The sequence below is a fragment of the Pteronotus mesoamericanus genome, unplaced genomic scaffold (genome assembly GCF_021234165.1).
Source record: "Pteronotus mesoamericanus isolate MK-2021 breed Mesoamerican mustached bat unplaced genomic scaffold, CSHL_Meso_final contig_56, whole genome shotgun sequence".
Classification (NCBI taxonomy): domain Eukaryota; kingdom Metazoa; phylum Chordata; class Mammalia; order Chiroptera; family Mormoopidae; genus Pteronotus; species Pteronotus mesoamericanus.
In genome coordinates this window covers 20,925,372-20,946,775 of record NW_026555201.1, presented here as the reverse complement: position 1 = coordinate 20,946,775, position 21,404 = coordinate 20,925,372, and the positions used below count along the sequence as shown (strand labels likewise).

Genomic DNA, 21,404 nt, shown 5'->3' with positions numbered 1-21,404 from the left:
TCAATTCTGTCAAGTCCATTTTTCCCAGGCCTTCCCTGCCGGCTTCAAATGCCAGCTACTTACATCCCTGAACTGCTTTGTTTTTATGTTTCTGCTAGTGTTAGGTGTTTACCAGGGCTCTAGAACTGTGTCAAGATGCCTCAAGGATAGCTCCAGAAGGACTGGTCTCTGATTCTGTTACTTCTGCCTCAAGCAAAGAAATGCCACTCTGCCTGTCTTACAGCTTGTACTTCCACATATAATTTTACTTAAAATGTATTTTTCTGTTTAGGAAAAATATTGAAAATTACTAATCACTGGATTTTATTAGTATTTTACTTGAAGAAGTCTATAATGAACCCCCCCAGCACTGATATCTAGAACCCCCAGATTATTTTCAGTGTTGGTGTTGAGCCCTGTGTCAAACTGCAAGCACATGTTGTTTATTATTATCTTCCCATCCTGGCCATCTATTAAACTCAGAAGAGGAAAATAGTAATGTGGTAATTTGTCACTTCATTGGTCAGCATAGTGGATTTTGGTGATCATTGGCGGGAAAATACCACCTCCTTCACCTCCTTTCCCAGACCCCATGGCTTGCTGTCCAAGTTATCACTTTGGACAAAGAAGCTACCCTCTCCAGATAGTACTTGCTTCAGTCATGAGCTTCAGAATGGGCTGCTTCAGTGGTTAAATACCGAATCCCAATAAGTAAGGCTTACTGGTCTCTCCTCTCTTTTTAGTTTTTTTTGCTGGTTCTTCAACATTTCACCAGGCTTTTTATTATTGGGGTGCTGGACCATTCAGTCATTGGACCTTTCCTCTGATCTCCCTGTATTTTTATACTCCTTAAATATATACAATAAAGACTCCCAAATTCATAATTCTCTTCAGGACTCTACACTCTCAGATGTCCAAGCTCATATGTCCCGCTACCTACTTGATATTTCCATATGAATGTCTAATATGTATTTGAAGCTCCACGTGTCGAAAACTGAACTCTAGATCTTCCTTCCAAACCTGATGCAACCATAGTCTTTCCCATCGTGGTTTATAGGAACTTCGTTCTTCATTTATGTAGGTTAAATTCTTGGAGCTCTACCTGTTTACTATTTCCCTCGCATGCAAATCTATCTTCAAAATATATTTAGAGTCCTGCTATGTCTCATCACTTTCCCTGCTATCTCCTTGGTCTGAGCCACCCACCGCTAGCTTTCACCTGCATAGCCTTCTAGCTTGTTTCCCTTTTCCTCCTCCAGCCACTCCTCCTCATGCTTTATTCTCAATCCAGGAGCCAGAACAATATGTTTAAAATGTTGTTCAATCATTCCATTGTCACTCCTCCCTCAAAACCTTCCAAAGCGTCCCTTATACTTCTTCCTTAGTATCAAAGTCAATGCATATTTAATGCTATACCATTCAACATAATCTGGCTTCTTGTTCTCTCTCTGATTTCATCATCTACTATTCCCTTGCTCATATACACAGCTTGGCTACACCACGCTCCCGGTCTTTCAGCTACACTCTAAGCACGCTGCCTTTCTGTATCTTCTTTGCTCTCCCTGGTACCCCCTTCTTTGTTATCTGTGTACCTCATTTCCTTACCTCAAGTCTAATTCTGTTCAAATGTTATTTTCTCATTGAGGCCTTTAAAATTTTATTTCCCTATTCCCCCCCAACATTTCTTCCTCCTCCCCCCAAATAGTATTTATCACCTTCTAATACTGTATATAAATTTCTTATTTATTCCACGGGAAGATAAGCTCCATGAGGAAAGATAAAAACATGTTTTTCTATTTTGTTCACAGTAGAATCTTTAGCAGTTCAAGCAGCTTTGGGAGATAAAAAATATTTTTTAAATGCATCAGTGGTCTTTCCTTAAGTTCCTTTCCTTTATTATCTAAATAACCTATCTACTTTACTGTGAGTGTTTCAGTGCCTTTAACATTTCTGAAGCTATCAAAGGGGATTTTAAATTTGCCTACCATCTGCCTGAAATGCCTTATTTTGGTTTCATGCCGCAGGCTCTATTCCAATGACCTTCGACACTCTCAGTCCCACTCCTACCAGATTCTGTCCCCTGCTTAAACTCCCTTGACTCATGATAGATGCACTCCAGCACCTTCCTTCCCCAACGTGTCATTAACTGAGGTTTTTATGGGTAACTTTAAGAGAAAACTGATTATATCACAAAAAAACAGTTTCAAATCAATACTAGATGTAATGTTTCATAAAATTTATTGGACATCTGCCTTGGATTGTCTTTCTTGCTGTCTCTCACCTGAAGCTTTGGATATTTGTTTACTCCTTTTAGTTCTCAGTTTTAGTTATAGTCTAATTATCAAACTACAAAAGTTGGTATGTTAAAATTTACAGTTTATGAAAATTATTCAAGTAGTTTTGATTGTTTCTATATCTATTTTGGATCTAGAGGACAAAATTGAACCATATGAACCTTTCTTTTTTGGAGCTTTCATAAATAAACATTTTTTCTTTTGAAATATAAATTATACATTTAGTTGTATGATGTTTTACTTTTGATATGTACCTGTTTTATCATCTTTTTAAAAATACGTCTTGCTTTTTGCATTTATCTAATCAATATTTATCTTTACTGCTGGGCAGTTTTCTTTTTTAAATGCTTAGCTTTATGCTGTTAGTGGCCATAAAGGAAATTATATTTTGTAATCTGAATATTAAACTTTAACAACTTAGTAACTAAAACATGGATTTTACAATGTGTTTGCCTTTCATCCCTCTAGGAGAAACTCCAAAGTTGCTAGAAAAACCATTTAACATTTGAGTTGTAAAAATAATAAGGATCTTACTCAAATTTCTTGTTGTGGCAAAAATAATTTTTTGCTAGTCCCAAGAAGCAAATAATATTTTCTTAATATTATTAGCTAGTCCTATTCACTGTTGAAAGATCATGTGTAATTTTTTTTTCCTTACACGAGGCCATATCTAAATAGAAATTTAGAGGATGAGGGGAAAAATAAAAAACCTTTGATGATTGCATCCTGTGGCATTTGGGTGGGCTGCTTTGCTGACTTCCATGACCACTTGGGGTCATAAAGTTATTTATCCAGCATAAATGATTAACAATGCTTTATACAATTATTTTACGAACCCCTTAAGTATTCTTGTCATCAGCACCAAAGCTCCTAAAAATGGAAGGAACATTAACCAGTGCAGATGCTCCTAGTCCTTTACCATGGAAAAACATTGTGCTTTACTCTAAGATCAAAGAAAAGAATTTAAATAGCATATAGGGAAAAAATATCAACCTTCTATGACTAATTTTAAATGATGATTTAACTCAAAGAAAGCAGTGTAATGATCTTCACAATATTTGTGTTTTAATTTTTATAAGAAAATATGTGCAAGATTTTTAATAATTAGACATTCCTTTTTAAAAATAATGGTATTTATGTCTTGAATGTAGCTTCAATGCTTAGTACAAAGCTTAGGACATTATAGATACTCAATAATTGTTGAGTTAATGAATGAGTGGTCTCATTTATTGAAGTTTGGCAGGTCATTGTTATCTGTAGAAATGTCGTAAGCATCAAAAACAGAATTTTTAAATATGAAAACTTTTCCCAATTATTGAGAAGTAATATATTGATTAAATTTCAGTTTTGTTGGCTCTACTTTTTATATTTAATAACCATCAGCTGAAGCTAATTATTACCTGCATTTATTTACTCAGTAAATATTAACAGCTTTATGCCAAACATTGTCCTAAGCCTTGGGAATACAACAGTTAATGAAACAGAAGAAAATTTCTTCCTTCATAAAAATGATTAAATATTATATATAGTGAAAATGCAATGAGGAAAATAAGAGAATAGAGAGTTACAGTGTGGAGTGGAAGCATACATTGTACACTCACTTCAGTTAAGGACTTTCAGAAGTGTTGACATTTGAGCAGACACTTAAATAACTGATGGAGGGAACCATATGAATGTTGGGTTGGCTGGGGAGAGAGCCAGGCTAAAGGAACAGCAACTGCATATGCCAAGGGTAGAATATACTTAATATGGGATTTGAAATTGTCAATCACTGATCCTTCTTCCCTTGCTCTGTTTCTTGTCCCAGTCCCTGGTTCTACCTCTTCCTATTGCACGTACTTACTATAATGTTGATGGATTCTATACTTCTTCCTACTACAGTGAAAGCTTTACAAGGAAGCGTGTTTGCCTGCCATGTTCACCAGTGTATCCTAAATACCTAGATCAGCATCTAGCTTAGAGCTGATGCTCACTAGATCTTCACTGTACTGATTGACATTATATTCTGGAAACACAGCAAGGAGACTGTGTGGTTAGTGGACAGTGTGTAGGAGAATAATAACATCAAGTGAGGATGGAGAGGCACGGGATCAAATATTGCATGGCTTTATAGGCCATGCAAAGGACTTTGGATTTTCTCCAAAGTGTGATAGGAAGTTATTGAAGGGTTGAGGGTAAGAGAATGAAATGGTCTGATTAGCGTATTTACTGTGTGGAGAACACAATCCGCAGTCTCTAGGAGCTCCCAGTTGAATGGACAGGCACATCACTGCAGACCTTAATAAGGGCTACAACTGAACTGCAGATGAGTTGCATGAGAATAAAAAGATTGTGAACTAGTGAGAATTTATAGAAGAGGGGTCACAAGAGCTGGATCTTGAGTATGAGTAAAATGTGAATTCTGAGCAACGGAAAACAATTGAGAAATGGATAAATGCAACACAATCTATTGGTGAAAAGAAATTGAGGAACTAAGTTTCATTATGAGTGACTGAGAGGGTGATAATGACTGTAAGTGTTTTGCTATATTACCTGACTTAATTTTTCAAAATGCCCTATTGAGTTAAAACCTTTTTTAATCCCCACTTCTCAGAGAAGGAAACTGAGGCTATGAGAAGCTAAATCAAAGCTTTGTTCACCCAGAAAGTAGAAGCATAAGGATTTGAAGTTGGGTTTATTTGCCACTAGAGCCCATGTACTGAGTTGGTGAATTAATAACAATACAATCAGAATTTAAAGAAATATTTAATTTCTTGCATCTAATCAGAGTAATCTAGTTAATATTTATTTTGCATGCCTAGGCCTTCTAGTATATATATTGCCTTCCCAGGAATTGTAATCATGTTACTGATTATGTGATATTTTTATATTAAAGGAAAACAGTTATAGTAAAAATTTCTGCCTGTGTTATGATATGTTAATATTTATCTTCCTTTCATTTATTTATGTGTGGTGAATATCAAGTACAAGGCAGATAAATTGAGGAAACTAATGTATGCCCAGAGTTTATCATAATATAATAAACTCTTAACTGTGTGTCTGCATGGCCTCCTCAACAAGCTGCAGAACTGTGGCTTGATTGACCCCAGTGGTTTTGGTGTTTACATTTCCGTCTAAGAGGTTGTGACCCAGGACATTTTTCATAATTGACTGTCAATATGTCCTAAATGAAGTTTTGCTGTGGTCAGTCCCTAAGTGGTGTTTAACCTTCTCATTCCTTATTTAGCCTTTGGACTGAAGAATATACTAATAATACAAAACTGGTCATATGACCTGGATTTAGGAGAGAGGGTCAACATAAAAAAATGGAATTTAATGGAGGAAAAGATGAAAAGATAAACTTCCCAATGATGAATATGAGCCAGAGATTTTTTTGAGGATAAGAGTAAACCAGAATGGTGTGTCTCAAACTTTTTCACAGTTTGGCACAAACAGAAAATTATTTTTCTACATCACACCAATGAAGTCAGAGGAGAATGCTTAAACCTAGAATTGAGTACCACGGGAGCTCCGGAAGTCCCTGACACAGAGAGACTGATTGTTCAGCACACCTAGAACCTATTTGCAACATTAGTTGAAAGGCTCTGCCCTAGTTAGCTCAGAATGATTCATTGTAGGACCAAGAAGAGCAGGACATTCTAATCTCTCTTATGCTCAGTTTCACTATAAAATAAATGAACTGCACTACATCAATGACTCCTTCATCCCATTTGCACATTGCAAAACACCTGGGGAAATTTAGAAAAGTACCCATTGGGCATCCTTAAACTAATTAAAACAAAAGCGTTAGAGGTAAACCCTAACAATTGCTATTTTTCAAAGCATCCTAGAAGATTCTGAGGTTCTACTGCACTAGATGATCTCTAGGGTATTCTATATCTCTAACCATCCTGGATTTTAAGTAATGTCAAGAGATATTCTATAGCAACCTAAGTTTGGAGAATGAATATGTGAATGCTTTAAAGGGAAGGCGAGGAAAGCCCATAAAGCAGACTGTTCCAGAAAAGGGAATGCAATCCATTGCTAATGATACGTAAGAAGTTCCCCATGTGGGCTTAAAATTGCCAGGAAGCTTCTCTCTCTCCTTGTGACATAATTCAAGTGGAAGTATCAGTTTCAGACTTTGAGATGAGAGAAAAAAAATGAGAGGAACAAATACATATAGCTTTGTAAAAAAAAAAAGGGGGGGCGGAGAATTTCAGTATTATGAAACTGTGAAGCGTTGATCTGTGGAGAGTGAGTAAGAAGCAATGGAGAAAGGCCATAAAAAGTCTGTGAAAAGGTTTATTGAGCTGCTCTGAAAAGAAAGTGGGGGTTAATGAGGGCCAGGCAGAGAGCACTGCTGGGGTTGAGGATGGCCAGCCCCTCAGTGTGCTGATTGTCTGATGTACCCCAGCAGCACATGCCAACTTAGGTTGTGGCAGAGAAGCTGGACAATTGGATTAATACAGCTTTTTACTAAACGAGTCACAGCGTACTAGGTAATTAGGATTGGGGGCATTGGCAAAATAATGGAAGAAACAAAGATCATAGATTTTTTACTTAGGAATAAAGACACACATTAAGAGTTTATTATGTCATGATAAGTTGTGGGCATACATAATTTACACTTCCCCAGGAAGAAATGGTTTCCTTGGTAAGCAAGTCTGAGAGAATGAGCTGGACCTGTGTGGCTCATTCCTTCCTCCTCTCAATCTGTGGAGCTGCCTACCTCCACAGAGCGTGCATTCTAAACGGCTTTCTGACATGCTGTAAAAACGTTGTAGTTTTTTTTAACCCATTCATCCACAGCCAAAGCCTTGCATTTAAGGAGGTAAAGTCAATTAATTTGCTTGCATGTCCAAGCTATGTTCTTAAATATGCTGGTTTCTTTTAAAAAAATATCCTGCTTTTCTCGTACATAATGGTTTAATACTGTTCCCTTACTACTCATTCACAACTCTCCCCCCTGGCCTTACTCTCAACTGACTCCCTTGCTTCCTGAGGTCCTGATAACTGGCACCAACTCCTACCATCACAGTTACACTCACAGGAACCCACATGCTCTGCATTCCCACCTGTTATCAAAGGTGCTGTCCTCTTCCTCTCTAAAGCTAATCTCTCATAGATACCTCATTTCACCTACCTGAAGGACAGTGCTCCACAAATATGCCTCTTTCCATCCTATATCATCAGTATTTCTCCTGGAGCATTTTCCTTCGGACAACAACCTGTTCTTAATTCTCTCCCTCTTCCTCGCCAGCCACTGTCTCATTACATTGGTTCCCTTTGCAGCAATATGTATTAATACTGTTGTAGAAGAACACCGTTTCCAATTTCTCTCCTTCCATTTCATCCTAAGCTTACTTCAATCCAGTTTTTCTCCCAAATATCTCCTGAAGCCAGTCTTTACATGACTAAATCCAGTGGCTTGTTCTCAGTCCTCAACTTTTGAACTCTCTGCAGCGTTTGATACACATGATCCCTCTTGCCTAGTTAATTCATGTTAATCGCTGAATTTTAAGGATACATCCCGCTCTTGATCTTCCTGCACTTCACTGATTGTTCCTACTTATTCTCTGTCTCTGGTCTCCCAGGACTCTTATGGTGCACTAGGGCTTAAACCTGGATCTCTTCTCTCCCTCTCTCCTGTATTTGCATTCACTTCCTGATGACTTCATTCCAGTCTGGGGGTCTCTGGCAGGGGTGGGGGTGCAGATTTTGTCTGTATGATACTGCGGTTCCCAGATCTGTAAATTCAACTGCCAATGTGATGGCTCTATTTGGCTGACTAACAGAAAACTTAAACTCAACATGTACAAAACTGAGCAACTGAATTTTCCCCAAACCTGATTCTCTTGCAGCCCTTTCCATCTCATTTGGTGGTAATTTCATCCTTCCCCTGTTCAAGCCAAAAACTCGAACAACTGCTCAGACCAACAGCCTTTCAGTTGTTCTGTGCTCCTTTCTGTCTTTCACGGACCATGTCTGATCCATTAGGAAAATCTGAATATGTCCAGAAAATAAAAATACATATTTCATCAAATAGTCAGTCACCTAAAAGTATTTTGATATCTGAAATCAATTAATCAATCAGGTATTTATTAATTTCTGCTTCATATTTTATACTGAATTAAAATTGCTGGCAGATAAATCAGTGCCAAGATATAATTTTGATTCATAGTGTGGCTTTGTAATCATACAGACCTAATTTCAAGGGACATGACTTTTTTCAGTCATCATTCGTGTGATCTTATACAAGTTATAATTTTTCTAAGACTCAGTTTCCTTATATATAACTGAGGAACAAATACATTCGTTAGAGGGCTTTGTGAAAGGAAGCGCTGTAGCCGCTGTAAAATATAATTCAATAAATGGTAATTATTGAGCCACTGTTCTTGTTCTTAATAAAAATTAAAATGGAACAGTGATTGGCTTTGTCTTCCCAAAAACATTGGGAAGTTCTCCAAAGTTCTGCCTAATATTGCCCTTGTTCCCTTAATCTTGCAATCTCTTTATTTTTTAAACATGGTGCTATTATGGAGTGTCCATCTATATAAATTAATTGGTTTTTAAAAATTTGTTCCATTATTTTAAGCTACACATGGTAGTGTTAACCTGAAAGCATTCCCATAGCGTTAGTTACCATCATGATGCTTTTTCTCTTCCTATCAGTTAAGTCTGTTTCTTCTGAAATTATATAAACAAAGTGTTTAAAATAAGCTAGATGAAAAACATTAGAACATAAGATTTGTTTGCTTAGAACATACCATTTTTTTCCTTTAATGTGATATTTCTTTTGGTGATCTGTAAAGGTGTGCATGGAGATTAATTTAACTGTGTGCATTTTGGGTGTATGAGTGCGTATAAGTTTGGAGAATAAAAATTTTTTGAATTCTGAGGCCTGGTAAGCAAGTCAAAATGAGATAATTTATATTACCATGTAATGAGAGAAAGAGAGAGAGAGAGCGAGAGAGAGAGAGAAGGAGAAACACAGCCAGAGGAAGATGTTTCAGTTATTTCCCAAATATTAAATGATGCTTATTCCATGTCATACATTGTGCTAGTCCTTTTTAGTGATAGACAAGAAGTTCTGTATAGGGCATAACTTTTGCCCTAAGAAAGCATATTTAATATTAAACTTTAGCTAGACATTTTTTTCCTGATTAAAAAAAATCCAAATTCTGTATAAGCAACAGAGAATTCTTTGTATTCTGATACCATAATTCTAGTACAAAGTATCAGAGAACATATATTGAAGCTGGACAGTAAATAAGGTAGAGAGTATAGACTTATCCAGAGCGGAAATATTTTGTTTGGTAACAAATGGCTAGGAATTTTACCAATTTCTGAGGAAAATGAAACTTAACTTCAAATCCATACTATACAGTAGAGTATGTAGGGCACATCCAAGTTTAAGTTTAATATATAATACTCCATATGTCATTCTTATGTCATCAAATGGGCCCAATATTTCTCATCTAACTTTATATATTTTATAAAAGCCAGAGCTCAGAAATTCCTGCAGGTATTATTATAAAAACTTGAACTATGTGAACATCTGGCATTCAGAGTGGTAGATGAGGAAGTAACAGCTGGTCATAGAAATTTAGTGTGATTTTTGTAACACCACGCTGATGACATATTTCAGAATATAAGATAAACTTAATGAAATATAATAAAATTATTCAGTTGTAAAATTATGGAGTTCTAATCACTTAATATTTTTAAGCAAACAAAACTCAATCCTACATTTTGTAAATTTAATTTTTAATTTACATAAAGGTGTTCATGGGCTATTATAATACATGTAAGCATTTGTGGAAAATGTGCTTTAAGCAAAGAGAAACTAAAGTAGAAGAAAAGGAATATGGAAATAATACAATTTTAAAATTTTCTAATTTCAATTCTGAAGACGGTATATATGTAAGCATGTATGTGTATATATGTATGTGCATGTGTAAACACATACATACACATACATATGTTTGATTGCTCTGGGTATAAAGCATACACAAATACATGCATATGTGTACATTCATATAACCATATATTTCAATATACCCATGTTCACGTTCAAGGATCATCAGTCATAGCTAAGCTTCCTTTAACTCAAATATTAAAAAAATAACTAGTAGTTTCTGATAGTTCAGTATAAACTTAGTACTTCCAGGTTAAAATTCTTATAACTAATTGCCATTGAGATAGAACACTATGGAATTATCCAGTTCCTTCAAAAGCAGCCTGACATTCATTTTTTAAATGGCTCACAACAGGGCAAGGCATTGCCCAGATTATCGTCAGTTTTGGTCTCCATTGTATAATTTGCTATTAGGATTTTAGTGTGAATTCCTCATGAATTATGTAACTTCTCAGTTCTATTCAGTAGACATTTACTTAGCATATATTGTGCAAAGGATATTCTTGTTTATCAATTGAGAAAACATGTATAATCTGTGTGTAAAATATTTTAACTCTCAGTTTCAAAAAAACATTTCAGCATCAGGAGAACCTATTTCACTGCATATTATAATATATTTGTGGACTTTAGGAAAGCTAAACTTTTTGACTGACTAGACTAGACATTCTTTGTCTAGTTAGTGTGGTTAAGGGAAATGTGTGTGGTTCAGTCATGCTGAAGGTGGGAGGGGATGTGGGTAGTTGTATCTTATTTTTCTAGGCCGTAGGTGGTATTTTGATATATTGGGGATGTTTCAAGGCTCGAGAGTGATCGTTCTATTGTAGCTTTTATTTTCTTTTGTCAGAGATACTCTGAAATCTACACACATATAGATTATGTAAAATGCCAACACAATCATCAAGATCGTCAAGATGTGAATTTAAGCCAAATTTAATATTTTTTCTTGTTATAAATGGAAGCTTATACATTTAAATTTCAATATGCTCAATTTTGGATTTCTGTTCTTTTGGGGAGGGGTCCACATGGCTGCTAACCTTGAGGGTTCCCAATTAATTCTAAATATTGTTTTCATTTATTTGGGACTTCTCACTGAATGGTTTGCTAGCAAAGAAATCACTTGAACTTGGAACAAAGTCCACAAGGCATTAGGAGTTTTTCCCTGTCTGTTTGTTTTGGATGCTCACTGCTAGGATAGATTACGCTTGTAGGATGGAGCTTCTCATTGGCTTACAAATAAATGCAAAATGTTTACAACTAGGTTCACTTGCTCTTCATTTCTGCTGTAACAGGTATCTGGCACATCACTCCTCAATAAAGACTGTTGAACAAATGAGTGAATGAATAATGGACAAATCCTACAAACTTGTGTAGAATCAACTGTGACACTTAGGAAGTAGGTGACTCAGAAACAGAATATAAAAGTAAACTTAGGGTTTTAGCTATCTGTGGAGGATCATCTTTGCTGCATTGTGTAGAACTTATGATACAAGGATAAAGATGCACATATAGAGAAAGGTGCATAAATATGAATATCTATTTAGATAGATGATAGGTAGATAACTTAGCTGGAAGTATATACTTAACTAGCTTCCATATGCCATCCATATGAATTCACTAGTGCGTATTCCCCATCTGCTCTGCAAATTTCACTCCATCTGGAATGATTTCTAACAGAATACTTGGCTATAAAATTCTTTGTTATCCTGTAAGTGCTACTGTGTGATATGGCATAAATTGTAGTGATATCTCTCCACTCTCTTCCTCCTGTTCTTCCTCTTCTTCTCTCCTCTTCCCTCGTCTTTCTCTCTCTTTCTTGTATTCTTGTCCAGTCTGGCATTTATTCCCCTGAGCATGTATCAGAAACTAACAGAAATGAGAAGTTCTTTTCAGTATATTGCTTTACTTCCCCAAGTCTTATCACTCTATAAAATTTTTGAGCTTTTTATCTAGTATCAGAAAAGGAATGAAAGAAAAATTATATTGAATTTGTTGTTTCAAAGCAGAATATATCTACAGTTATTTGATTAAAAAATTATTTTGAAGTGATAGAAAAAAGTTTGAGTTGAACCTTGCAGAATTTAAAATTGTAGACTCTAAAGTATTTTTTGTATTTTTTATAAAACCAAGCTGACAATATACATTTCAGAAGGCTAATGAGTAATTGTTCCCAGAGGCAGAAAGGTGTATTAGATAACCTGTGAGAATCCTCTCTATTAGAAACAAGGGTCTGCTCTAGGACTTTATTTTATCCCTTTTTAAGAAAGTGCTTTCTACGTATCCTTTTCCTTTTTCTTTTACAACTTCTTTCTGTAAAAATTCGAGTGGTTGAGGTAACTGGTAATAAACTTTCTAGAGTTCATATTTTTAACATTTTTGTTGTTGTTCACTTACAGTTGCCCCATTTTCTCCCATTACTCTCCTGTGCCCTATCTACCTTAATTCACTTTTCTTGGTGGAAGGTACATCTGGAAAAATTTTAGTCTCTGTTCTAAACGTAGCAATTAAAATGGACACATTATTTACCCTTTCAGTGATAGACATTGTCTGGAAACTGGCTTCTACCATAAGCATATTAAATTTTGTTTCACATAATAATATTTTTACTATATACTTTTACTTTCAAGTTAACACCTAAAATCGTCTTGGTATAAATCAAAAGCAATCAAATGAAGAATGAAATTTCTTGACAAGCCAAAGTAATCCTGGAAAGTTACTTGGAAAACTAAAAACAAAACCAAAATATACTAACCCAAAGAATGAAAATATGATGGTATATTTCATATCTTATTGAGGCAAGAATGTTCTAAATTTACTTGATATCATAGAAGTAGGGTGTTGACCAGATTAAGTCTCTTTACTAATTTCACTTGAGAAAACATTTAGAAATGAAAAAGCACATCTAACACAGTTACTTTTTATGCCCTGGAATGTACTCAGCCATGTTTCCCCAAACATTTCAAGTCATCCTATATCTTCTCACACATTGACCCTTCTCCTGAGAAAGCCTTGAACCTCCCGCCCTTGCCAGGTCACTCCGAAATATCCCTTGAGAAAATATCCCTTTAAAAAAATATCCCTGTTTTTCAGGTGAACTCAGTTAGTTGTCTCTGAGTTAAATCAACCTTTAGCATTTATTAGACCACATTTTAATTGTCATACTGGTTATCTAGCTCTTATCAGTTGATGTCTCTCCCGCCAAATTCTAAGTGTCTTGAGGACAGCGATCTGATCTTTTATAATTATGCTTCTAGGGTCTGGAAACCGTACTAGTTCTCTCCACCCACAATGGACAAGATAGGATTCTAGATCCTTAGCGATGTGCAGACCTGGATGCCACTTTTCCTATATTTCTCAGGCAGAGAGAAGGTGGAGTGTTCTCCAAACAGGCCATCAGAAAAATGAAGTAGTGTTATCATAAGTAGCCTACAAAGAAAATTTTTTTGAAAGGAATGTATATTTTGGCAATTTTCAAAAACATTTAGAATAAAGCACTCTTTTCATATTAATTATATATTAATAATGTTTCTTTTTCTTGCCTTTTTTAACATTAATTCCTACTGTTCTCTTTTCCTTCTCACACAAGAAATATCAAAAAGATATACTCTTATTGGCCAAAAAGCTTTAGAATTCCTAACTTAAATAATTTGCTGTTTGATGCAAATTGAGCAAATATATGAGATTGTAGCAGGAATATGTCATATAATACTGGAATATTTAATTTATTGGCTCCCTTACAATAATAATGAGAAATCTAGTGAATTGTCTGGTCTAAATTACATCAGAACCAATTTACAGTTAAGCATAAAAGTACAGGAAGTTTATATTTAAACCATAATAAGATATTTGGAAGACAAATTTTTCCTTTAAAACCTAGGTTTCCAAAAAGCTTCACTTCTGTTTTGGAGACATTTCTACTGCCAGCTGTTTGGTAAGCATGAGTTATGGGGCCCCACTAGCCACAGGAGGAAGTACGATCACAACATGTATCTTCAAGTGAGAAGAACAAAAATGCCTTACATACAGCACTGATCACCACAACTGGTATAGTTTATTTAATTTGAGAATCATTTTAATGGATTCTATGAGGGCTAATAAATCAAAATGAATACAAACAGATAATTCAGGAAAAACAGGAGAGGGGGGGGGGGGGGGGGGGGGGGGGGGGGGGGAGGGGGGGAGGAAAGTATTTAAGTTATTAATTAAAAAAATAAACTAATATGGCTGCTTAAATAATTCTGAAAAATATAAAACAATTTTTCAAGTTGACATGTGGACATAATCAAATTATAGTTAAGGAGACATACTTTTAGTAAATACACAATTTATATAGGAGAAAAAAATATTTTAAAATATCATCCCTGTGCTCAAAAAAACAACAACGAAAAAACATAAGAGCATATCAAAGGTAAACAGGAACGACAATTGAGCAATAAAATAAATTGTGTTGTATTATCACCCAAATTATAAAGTAAATATACCATAGCTTATACTGATAAAAATAAATAAATGAAAAAGTAATCAGAGGAGAAGAGGCAGACTTTCTGTACAGGAAAATTCCATTTAATATATGTCAATACTACCCTCTTCAGGAAGTAAATCTTAATTTTACCCCTCCCTATCACCTATTTGATAGTGCACTAGATTTAGTGACTAACTTCCAAAAAATAGAGTATAGAAAGAGAAAAATAATAATTTTGCAATAGAAAAACCTGGCAAATGCTAACTTAACCTAGTTATGAAGGTTCATGTCCCTAGTGATGACGGTTAATATCACTAGTGATATGTGGATACCGTGCGATGAGGTCACTTCACCTCTGTGGTGAATCTGAATCCCAAATACGTTGCCCTAGTCTAGTGTGAGGGAATCATTAAACAAAATTAATGTAATCATCAGTCAAAGGATGTCCTGCAGGATACTTGGGCAGTACTTCTTGATAGTCATTAAAAACAAGCAGAAGCTGTCACAGACCAGATGAAACTGGGGAGACATGGAAAATAAATATATGTGGTGCTCTAGGTTGGAACCCAGAACATAAAGGGGACATTAATGGAAAAACTAGTGAAATCCAAATAAAGTCTAGAGTTTAGTTAATAATAATGTACCAGTATCAGTTTTTAGTTTTGGTAACTGCATCACAGTAATGTAAGATGTTAACTGGGGAAATTGGGTAAGGGATATATGGGAACTCTTTTTTTTAACATTTTAATTTAACCTTTATTGTATTTTTTTATACATTACCTTTTAGTCCCCTTATACACCCCTCACCCCGGCAATCTCCACACTGCTGTCCATGTCCACGAGTCCTTTTTCCTTTTTTGCTCAATACCACCACCCCCTACCATCCCCAGTGGCTGTCACCCTGCTTGTCATCTCTGAGTCTGTCCCCATTTTCCCTGTTAGTTCAGTTTGTTCGTTACATCCCACATACCTTATGAGTGAAATAATATGGTACTTGTCTTTCTCTGGCTGGCTTATTTCACTCAGTATATTGTTCTCCAGGTACCTCTTTGTACTGTCTTTGCAACTTTTTTATAAACCTAAAATTATCCCCATTTCCAACAAAACAAAAAAGCAACAAACTATATATGAGAACACATTCAGCAATGATACATCTGATGTATAAAAAACTTTTACAAGTCAACACCAGAAAGAGAAATAATACAGTTTAAAAAAGGGCAAAAATGACCCGAGTAGACACTTCTCCAAAGAGGACATACAGATTGTCAATAGACATGTGAAAAGATGCTCAATGTCACTAATCATCAGAGGAATGCAAATTAAAACTATGCTGAGATATCATCTTACACCTGACAGAATGGCTATCATCAATAAATCAACAAACAGCAAGTGCTGGCAAGGCTGTGGAGAAAAGGAAACCCTCATGCACTGTTGGTGGGCGTGCAGACTGGTGCAGCCACTGTGGAAAGCAGTATGGGATTTTTTTCAAAAAATTAAAAATGGAACTGCCTTTTGATCCAGAGATCCCACTTCTTGGAATATATCCTAAGAATTCAGAAACACCAATTTAAAAGAATTTATGCACCTCTATGTTCATAGCAGTGTTATTTACAATAGCCAAGACCTGGAAACAGCCCAAGTGCCGGTGAGTGGATGAGTGGATAGAAAAAGCTGTGGCACATTTACACAATGGAATACTATAAGACTGTAAAAGAGAAACAACTTTTACCATGGATGGACATCATGGATGGCCCTCATCATGGATGGACATGGAGAACGTTATGCTAAGTGAAATAAGCCAGTGAAAGAAAGACAAATACCATGTGATCTTACTTGTATGTGGAATCTAATGAACAAAATAAACTGATTAATAAAATAGAAACAGTGTCATGGATATATGGAACAGCCTGACAGTTGTCAGAGGGGACGGGGGGAGGGGGAAGTAATGAAAGAAGGGGGAGGGGTTAGCCAAAGAACATATATGTATAACCCATAGATGCAGGCAACAGTGTGGTGATGGCCAGAGGGAAGAAGGGGGCATCTGGGTGGAGGTGAGCAAAGAGGGAAAAATGGGGACATCTATACTAGTGTCAGTAATAAAAATTAAAAAAATAAAAAATAAATTTACTTAAAAACATCTCCTGGTATTTATTTAGTAGTTTGCTAGGTAAACAATTACTTATTTGCAAAATTTACCAGAATGTAGGAATACCATCTAAGATATCGAGAATCATTTTCTCCGCTTCCTCCTTATTGACATTGTAAATTTAAATCATAACTGGAGAATCAAAGTACAAATGAATAATAAGTTAAGTTTTAAGAGCTCATCACCATTACACAGGGTCCAGCAGAAGAAACGTTTGCTTGAGTGTGGTTGGTAGCGTAATAATATGGGTGTAATAATTTATAATTTTAATTTGAACATTTCACCTAAAATTTCATTCAGTGTGCTTGGGTGTGATATTGTTATGTTACAAAATTGCATGCCTATGATTTTGTAATAAAATATTTTTTAATAAGAAAGTGACATAATTTGTGCTGGACCCTGTATTTATTTTATAGCCTCAGATACAAAGCAGGTGGTTTCTGGTTCTCGATTATGTAGAACTATGTCACCGTAGAGACATTCACAAACACACCACTTTTGGCTCATTTTGTCTCTGTCCTCCTAAAGTCTCCACCTTGGAACCATGTGTAAATGGAACATTTATTTTTACCTCTAAAAAGTGTAAAGTCATCTGAATATGATCTTTTATGCAGAATGAATAATTTGTTTAAAAGATACAGAAAAATGAGTATGCTTTGCAATGTAGCCTAGATGTTTACAATTAATATTTTTGGATCTTGTGCCAAAAAATTATATATCTAAAATATATTATTAATTGCTTTCTATATATGAGATAGTTTGATTTTTTTTAAATGTGCTTTTTAAAGCATTGACTGTGAAGTTTAATAGTTTGTGAATCAGATGGGGAAACAGAAAAATGATTATTTAAGTTCATATTATGATGCTCTTTAGGAGTTCAGAAAAGTAGAAATATTCCAGTGCAGTTTATTTGATAATATTACTAGTATTATTTGGCTGTACTGAATTGTATGCCTTGTGCCTAGATGTCCTAGCCAGATATAAATGCTTTGATCTATAAATTTCTATAAATTTAAACTATAAATTTAAAAATAACTCTTTACTTTAAAATAAAGGGCTTTGTATAAAAATTGAAAATATGGTACAGATTTGGAAACATAGAAATAAGAGTGATAGAGAAATAATTTGTTACTGAATACAGCTTTAAACAGTATATGAAACATGCTTCAGGTTAGTCAGAAGAGGTCCTCTGAATTACACTGTGCACACTACCCTGAAATGAAACTGTATGTTATTGGTTAACCAGGATATTTAGCATAATCACTCTGCTAGACTGTGGTGGAGGGAGGTGATTATCACTGAGAACAGATGGGCAGGTCCACAGCACTGCCAGATTCTGCACATGCTCCATTTATTGTAGGTTCTTGCTTTTTTCTTTCTGTGTTTAAAAAAATTTTTTTGAACATTGTATGCTCTAAAGAACTAGCTGCACAAAAGGCTGGTGGCTGATGACCTTTCAGCTTAGATTTCAAACGTAGGAGAAAGATTCAAAATGCTATCACTGTGTATCTATGAAGGATGGGGCAGATTTCATTTTACCCTCTAGCCTCCCTCAATGCATGCATGGATTTATCTGTACGCTAAGCTCTCTGCTCTGCATCTGTAGCTCCTTGTGGATTATATTGTCTGTGATCAGAAATGATTTTCTCGGATATGAACACCGTTTCTGGCTCCCCTAAAGTGCATCCTCCTAATGGGACCCGGTTTTACACTTTTCAAGTAAGTGTGCTTTAAATGGCTTCACTACTTAAGAAGTTAATATTTAGTCCAACTTAAAATGAAGGGAAAATTTTAAAAAAGAAAACTGCAAAGTGTGAAAGTATTAAAGAGAATGTAAGAAATGGGTATGTCATTTTAATCTATGCTTTAAATATGAAAATAAGGTGGCATTAAGATTCTCTGTGAATTCAAGCAAAATAGTCGTGAATACTTAATTTTCACAGGGATTTTTAAATTTTCTACAGTATCATCCTTGAGGGTTTGTGAGATGTGTCTACTGATACTGTTATTTATAGCTATAATATGGTGGACATTATAGATTTACATATATCACAGAGAGAGTAGAATTAAATGACATTTTATGGAACTTTGCAAACTGTCCTCTGGGCTTGGAAGAATGTTTTGTATTTCATATACATAGCTTAGCATAATTCTTTTTTTCTAAATTTTTATGTGTGCAATATATGAGTAATCTGTAATACAGAAGGCTTAAATATTACTTTTAATATGCTTTTCAAATTGAGATAAAGTAAAACCTCATTAAGATGGAAGATTTTCTGTGTTATCAAAAAGTCAAAATGATTTATAATATACATATAATAGTGAGTTACAAAGCTGTTACCTACTAAATGTGTTTCAGCTACCTGAGAATAAATCAGTTGTCCATCTAGAAAATGGTTAAGTCTAAACTAAATCAGATTCTACCTCATTTTTATCCTCAAATTGCATCTTTCTGTACTAGGTTTACTTTGTAATTCAGTCGTGTCATCTTTACATGAAAAGGGAAAGTGAACCTCTTCTCTGTATATGTTATACTCCGGGAATGTAAACATCCTGGCATTTAATTATTTTAGCTACATAGTTACAGTGTTCTGAAAAAACTATAAAGAGCTAGAGAATTAATATAGTAGAGGTAGTCTGAATTCTTTTAAAAGGTAGATCTGAAAAAATGCACATCTTGTTTATTAAAGTCTCTTGCCTTCGCAAACTATAAGCAGTAGGTGTAGTTACTCTCTCTCTCTCTCCCATTTTATACTTCTATTTTTAATCCTGTCGCCTTGTCTGCTTTACACTGATGTCTGCTGATAGCGCACGTCTGTGCTGTTAGAGAATATATTCCCTTCCCAGTGGCGATCTCTTATTGTGGCAGTGACTCCAAATGCAAGTGCCCTGGGGCTCTTCTACAGAATTATTACTTTTTTTCCCCTCTCCGTACACTGAAATACAAACACTCTTTGCCATATCCTGTAGCTGGCTCTTTGGGGCAGCTTTTGACATTAGATATTCTACTTTAGTCTCCTAAAGTTTAAGGGTCAGTTAATTCCATATGCTCAGTCATCACACAGGCTTTTGACAATTCCTTCAGTAAACAGCTTGCTGACACCCTTCTAGGCAGGCGATTTTCTTTGAAATCACACTGGAATGATTTTGTTAACCACGCTTCTATTTTGTTGGTGTTATAACAATTTGTGTAAAAAGTCTAGGATTTCAGATGAAGTAAAAATGTTGCCAGATATGAATTCCATCCTACATTTTTAATTCATAAAATGGTATTTGATTTTGACATTTATGGTAACAGTAAGTGTGTTTAACTTTTAGTTGGTATTGTTAGTTTTTGGTGGAAGAGAAGAAAGAAAGATGATTTTAAAGCATGATGGTAAAGATGTTTAAAAGTTGACTCTTTTTATTTTCAAATTAACAGAATTAAACATGAATTTTTGTTCTTATATACTTTAACCTATTTTAAGACAATATGTTTTCTTTGGTTGAAATACTGTTATAAGAAATGAGATTCTATAAAATTAATAGATCATGCTAAAAAAATGTGTCTTGTGAAAGTGATTAGTTAAATTTTCAAAAGTGGTTCTCATTACAGAATGGCATAAATGCATTTCTAAAATGATTCTACATCAAGGAGTTGGAATTTCACTGCTTACTTTCTTAAAATTACAAGAGTTAACATATGCAAAAAAAATTGAAGCTAGCTTAGCATGAATAATACTGAGTTTTAGTTTCTTCTCATCAAATATTCAGACCATCCTGCCATTTTTGCTAAAATTGTACATTATCAAACTTCAAAAGTAAGATTTAGAATGTATTTGACCTGAATAGTTCAAAGGTAAAAAGAACAAATAAGAAACAGAGAGATTTTTAATTTACTTTTTCATTACATTTTAATTTAGTCAAATGTCTTTATGCTTATACACACCTGCAAATGCTATTGTTGTATAGTCCATCTAATGCTTAATTTAAGTGAATTTCCTTATGTGCGAGATCTATATTACTATGAATATACTTTTGTCAGCATTTTTCTATTCAGGGGTGCCTGAACCATGGATGACACCAACACCCAATTTGAACTATATGTTTAGTAAATTATTTATCACCAAAATTAAGTTCTGCATTATAGTCGACTAGAATGCCCTTTGATTGACAAAAATTAAGATTAAATGCTAGTATAAACATATTAATTATAGCATACATATGCATTAGAACTGTCAATTTATGGGGCTCAAATATATACAAATGGGAAACAAACTTTAAAACAAAATTAAATGAATATACACATAATATATAATATAGTTTATATGAATGTGGGAACTTCTCCATAATTTTATGTCTCAAAAAATGATGTCCCAACATGATTTTACATTTAGCTCTATTTTTGCAAATAAAACCATTTATATGCTTTACTGAATCTCTAGATTGGTTAGTCATCACCGAATGTGCTAATCATCTGAGAGGGATTGGTGACTAATGCTCCTCCTCATTTCCTATAGATTAACTATCTTAACCTAGTGGTTTTCAAACTGTCTGCACAGCCCTGAGGCTTCATAGGAGTGTGTCAGTATTTGCTAGAGACAGCAGGGAAGAGGAATACACTTTTCTGATGCCCTTAATGTTTCC

At 34.9% G+C, this 21,404-nt stretch overlaps 1 protein-coding gene across 4 annotated transcripts in view; it reads left to right on the top strand.

Annotated features, from left to right (window-relative positions):
* PPFIA2 (PTPRF interacting protein alpha 2) overlaps positions 1 to 21,404 on the top strand; it is a 446,295-nt gene that overhangs the window by 125,324 nt on the left and 299,567 nt on the right. The window contains exon 1 of one of the 4 annotated variants that reach the window (XM_054580166.1): positions 18,413 to 18,497. The exons of the other annotated variants lie outside the window; for them this stretch is intronic. Coding sequence (XP_054436141.1) covers positions 18,417 to 18,497 — 81 coding nt within the window. The 5' untranslated portion in view covers positions 18,413 to 18,416. Of the gene's footprint in view, positions 1 to 18,412; positions 18,498 to 21,404 lie in introns of those variants that run through there. 4 annotated transcript variants of the gene reach the window in all.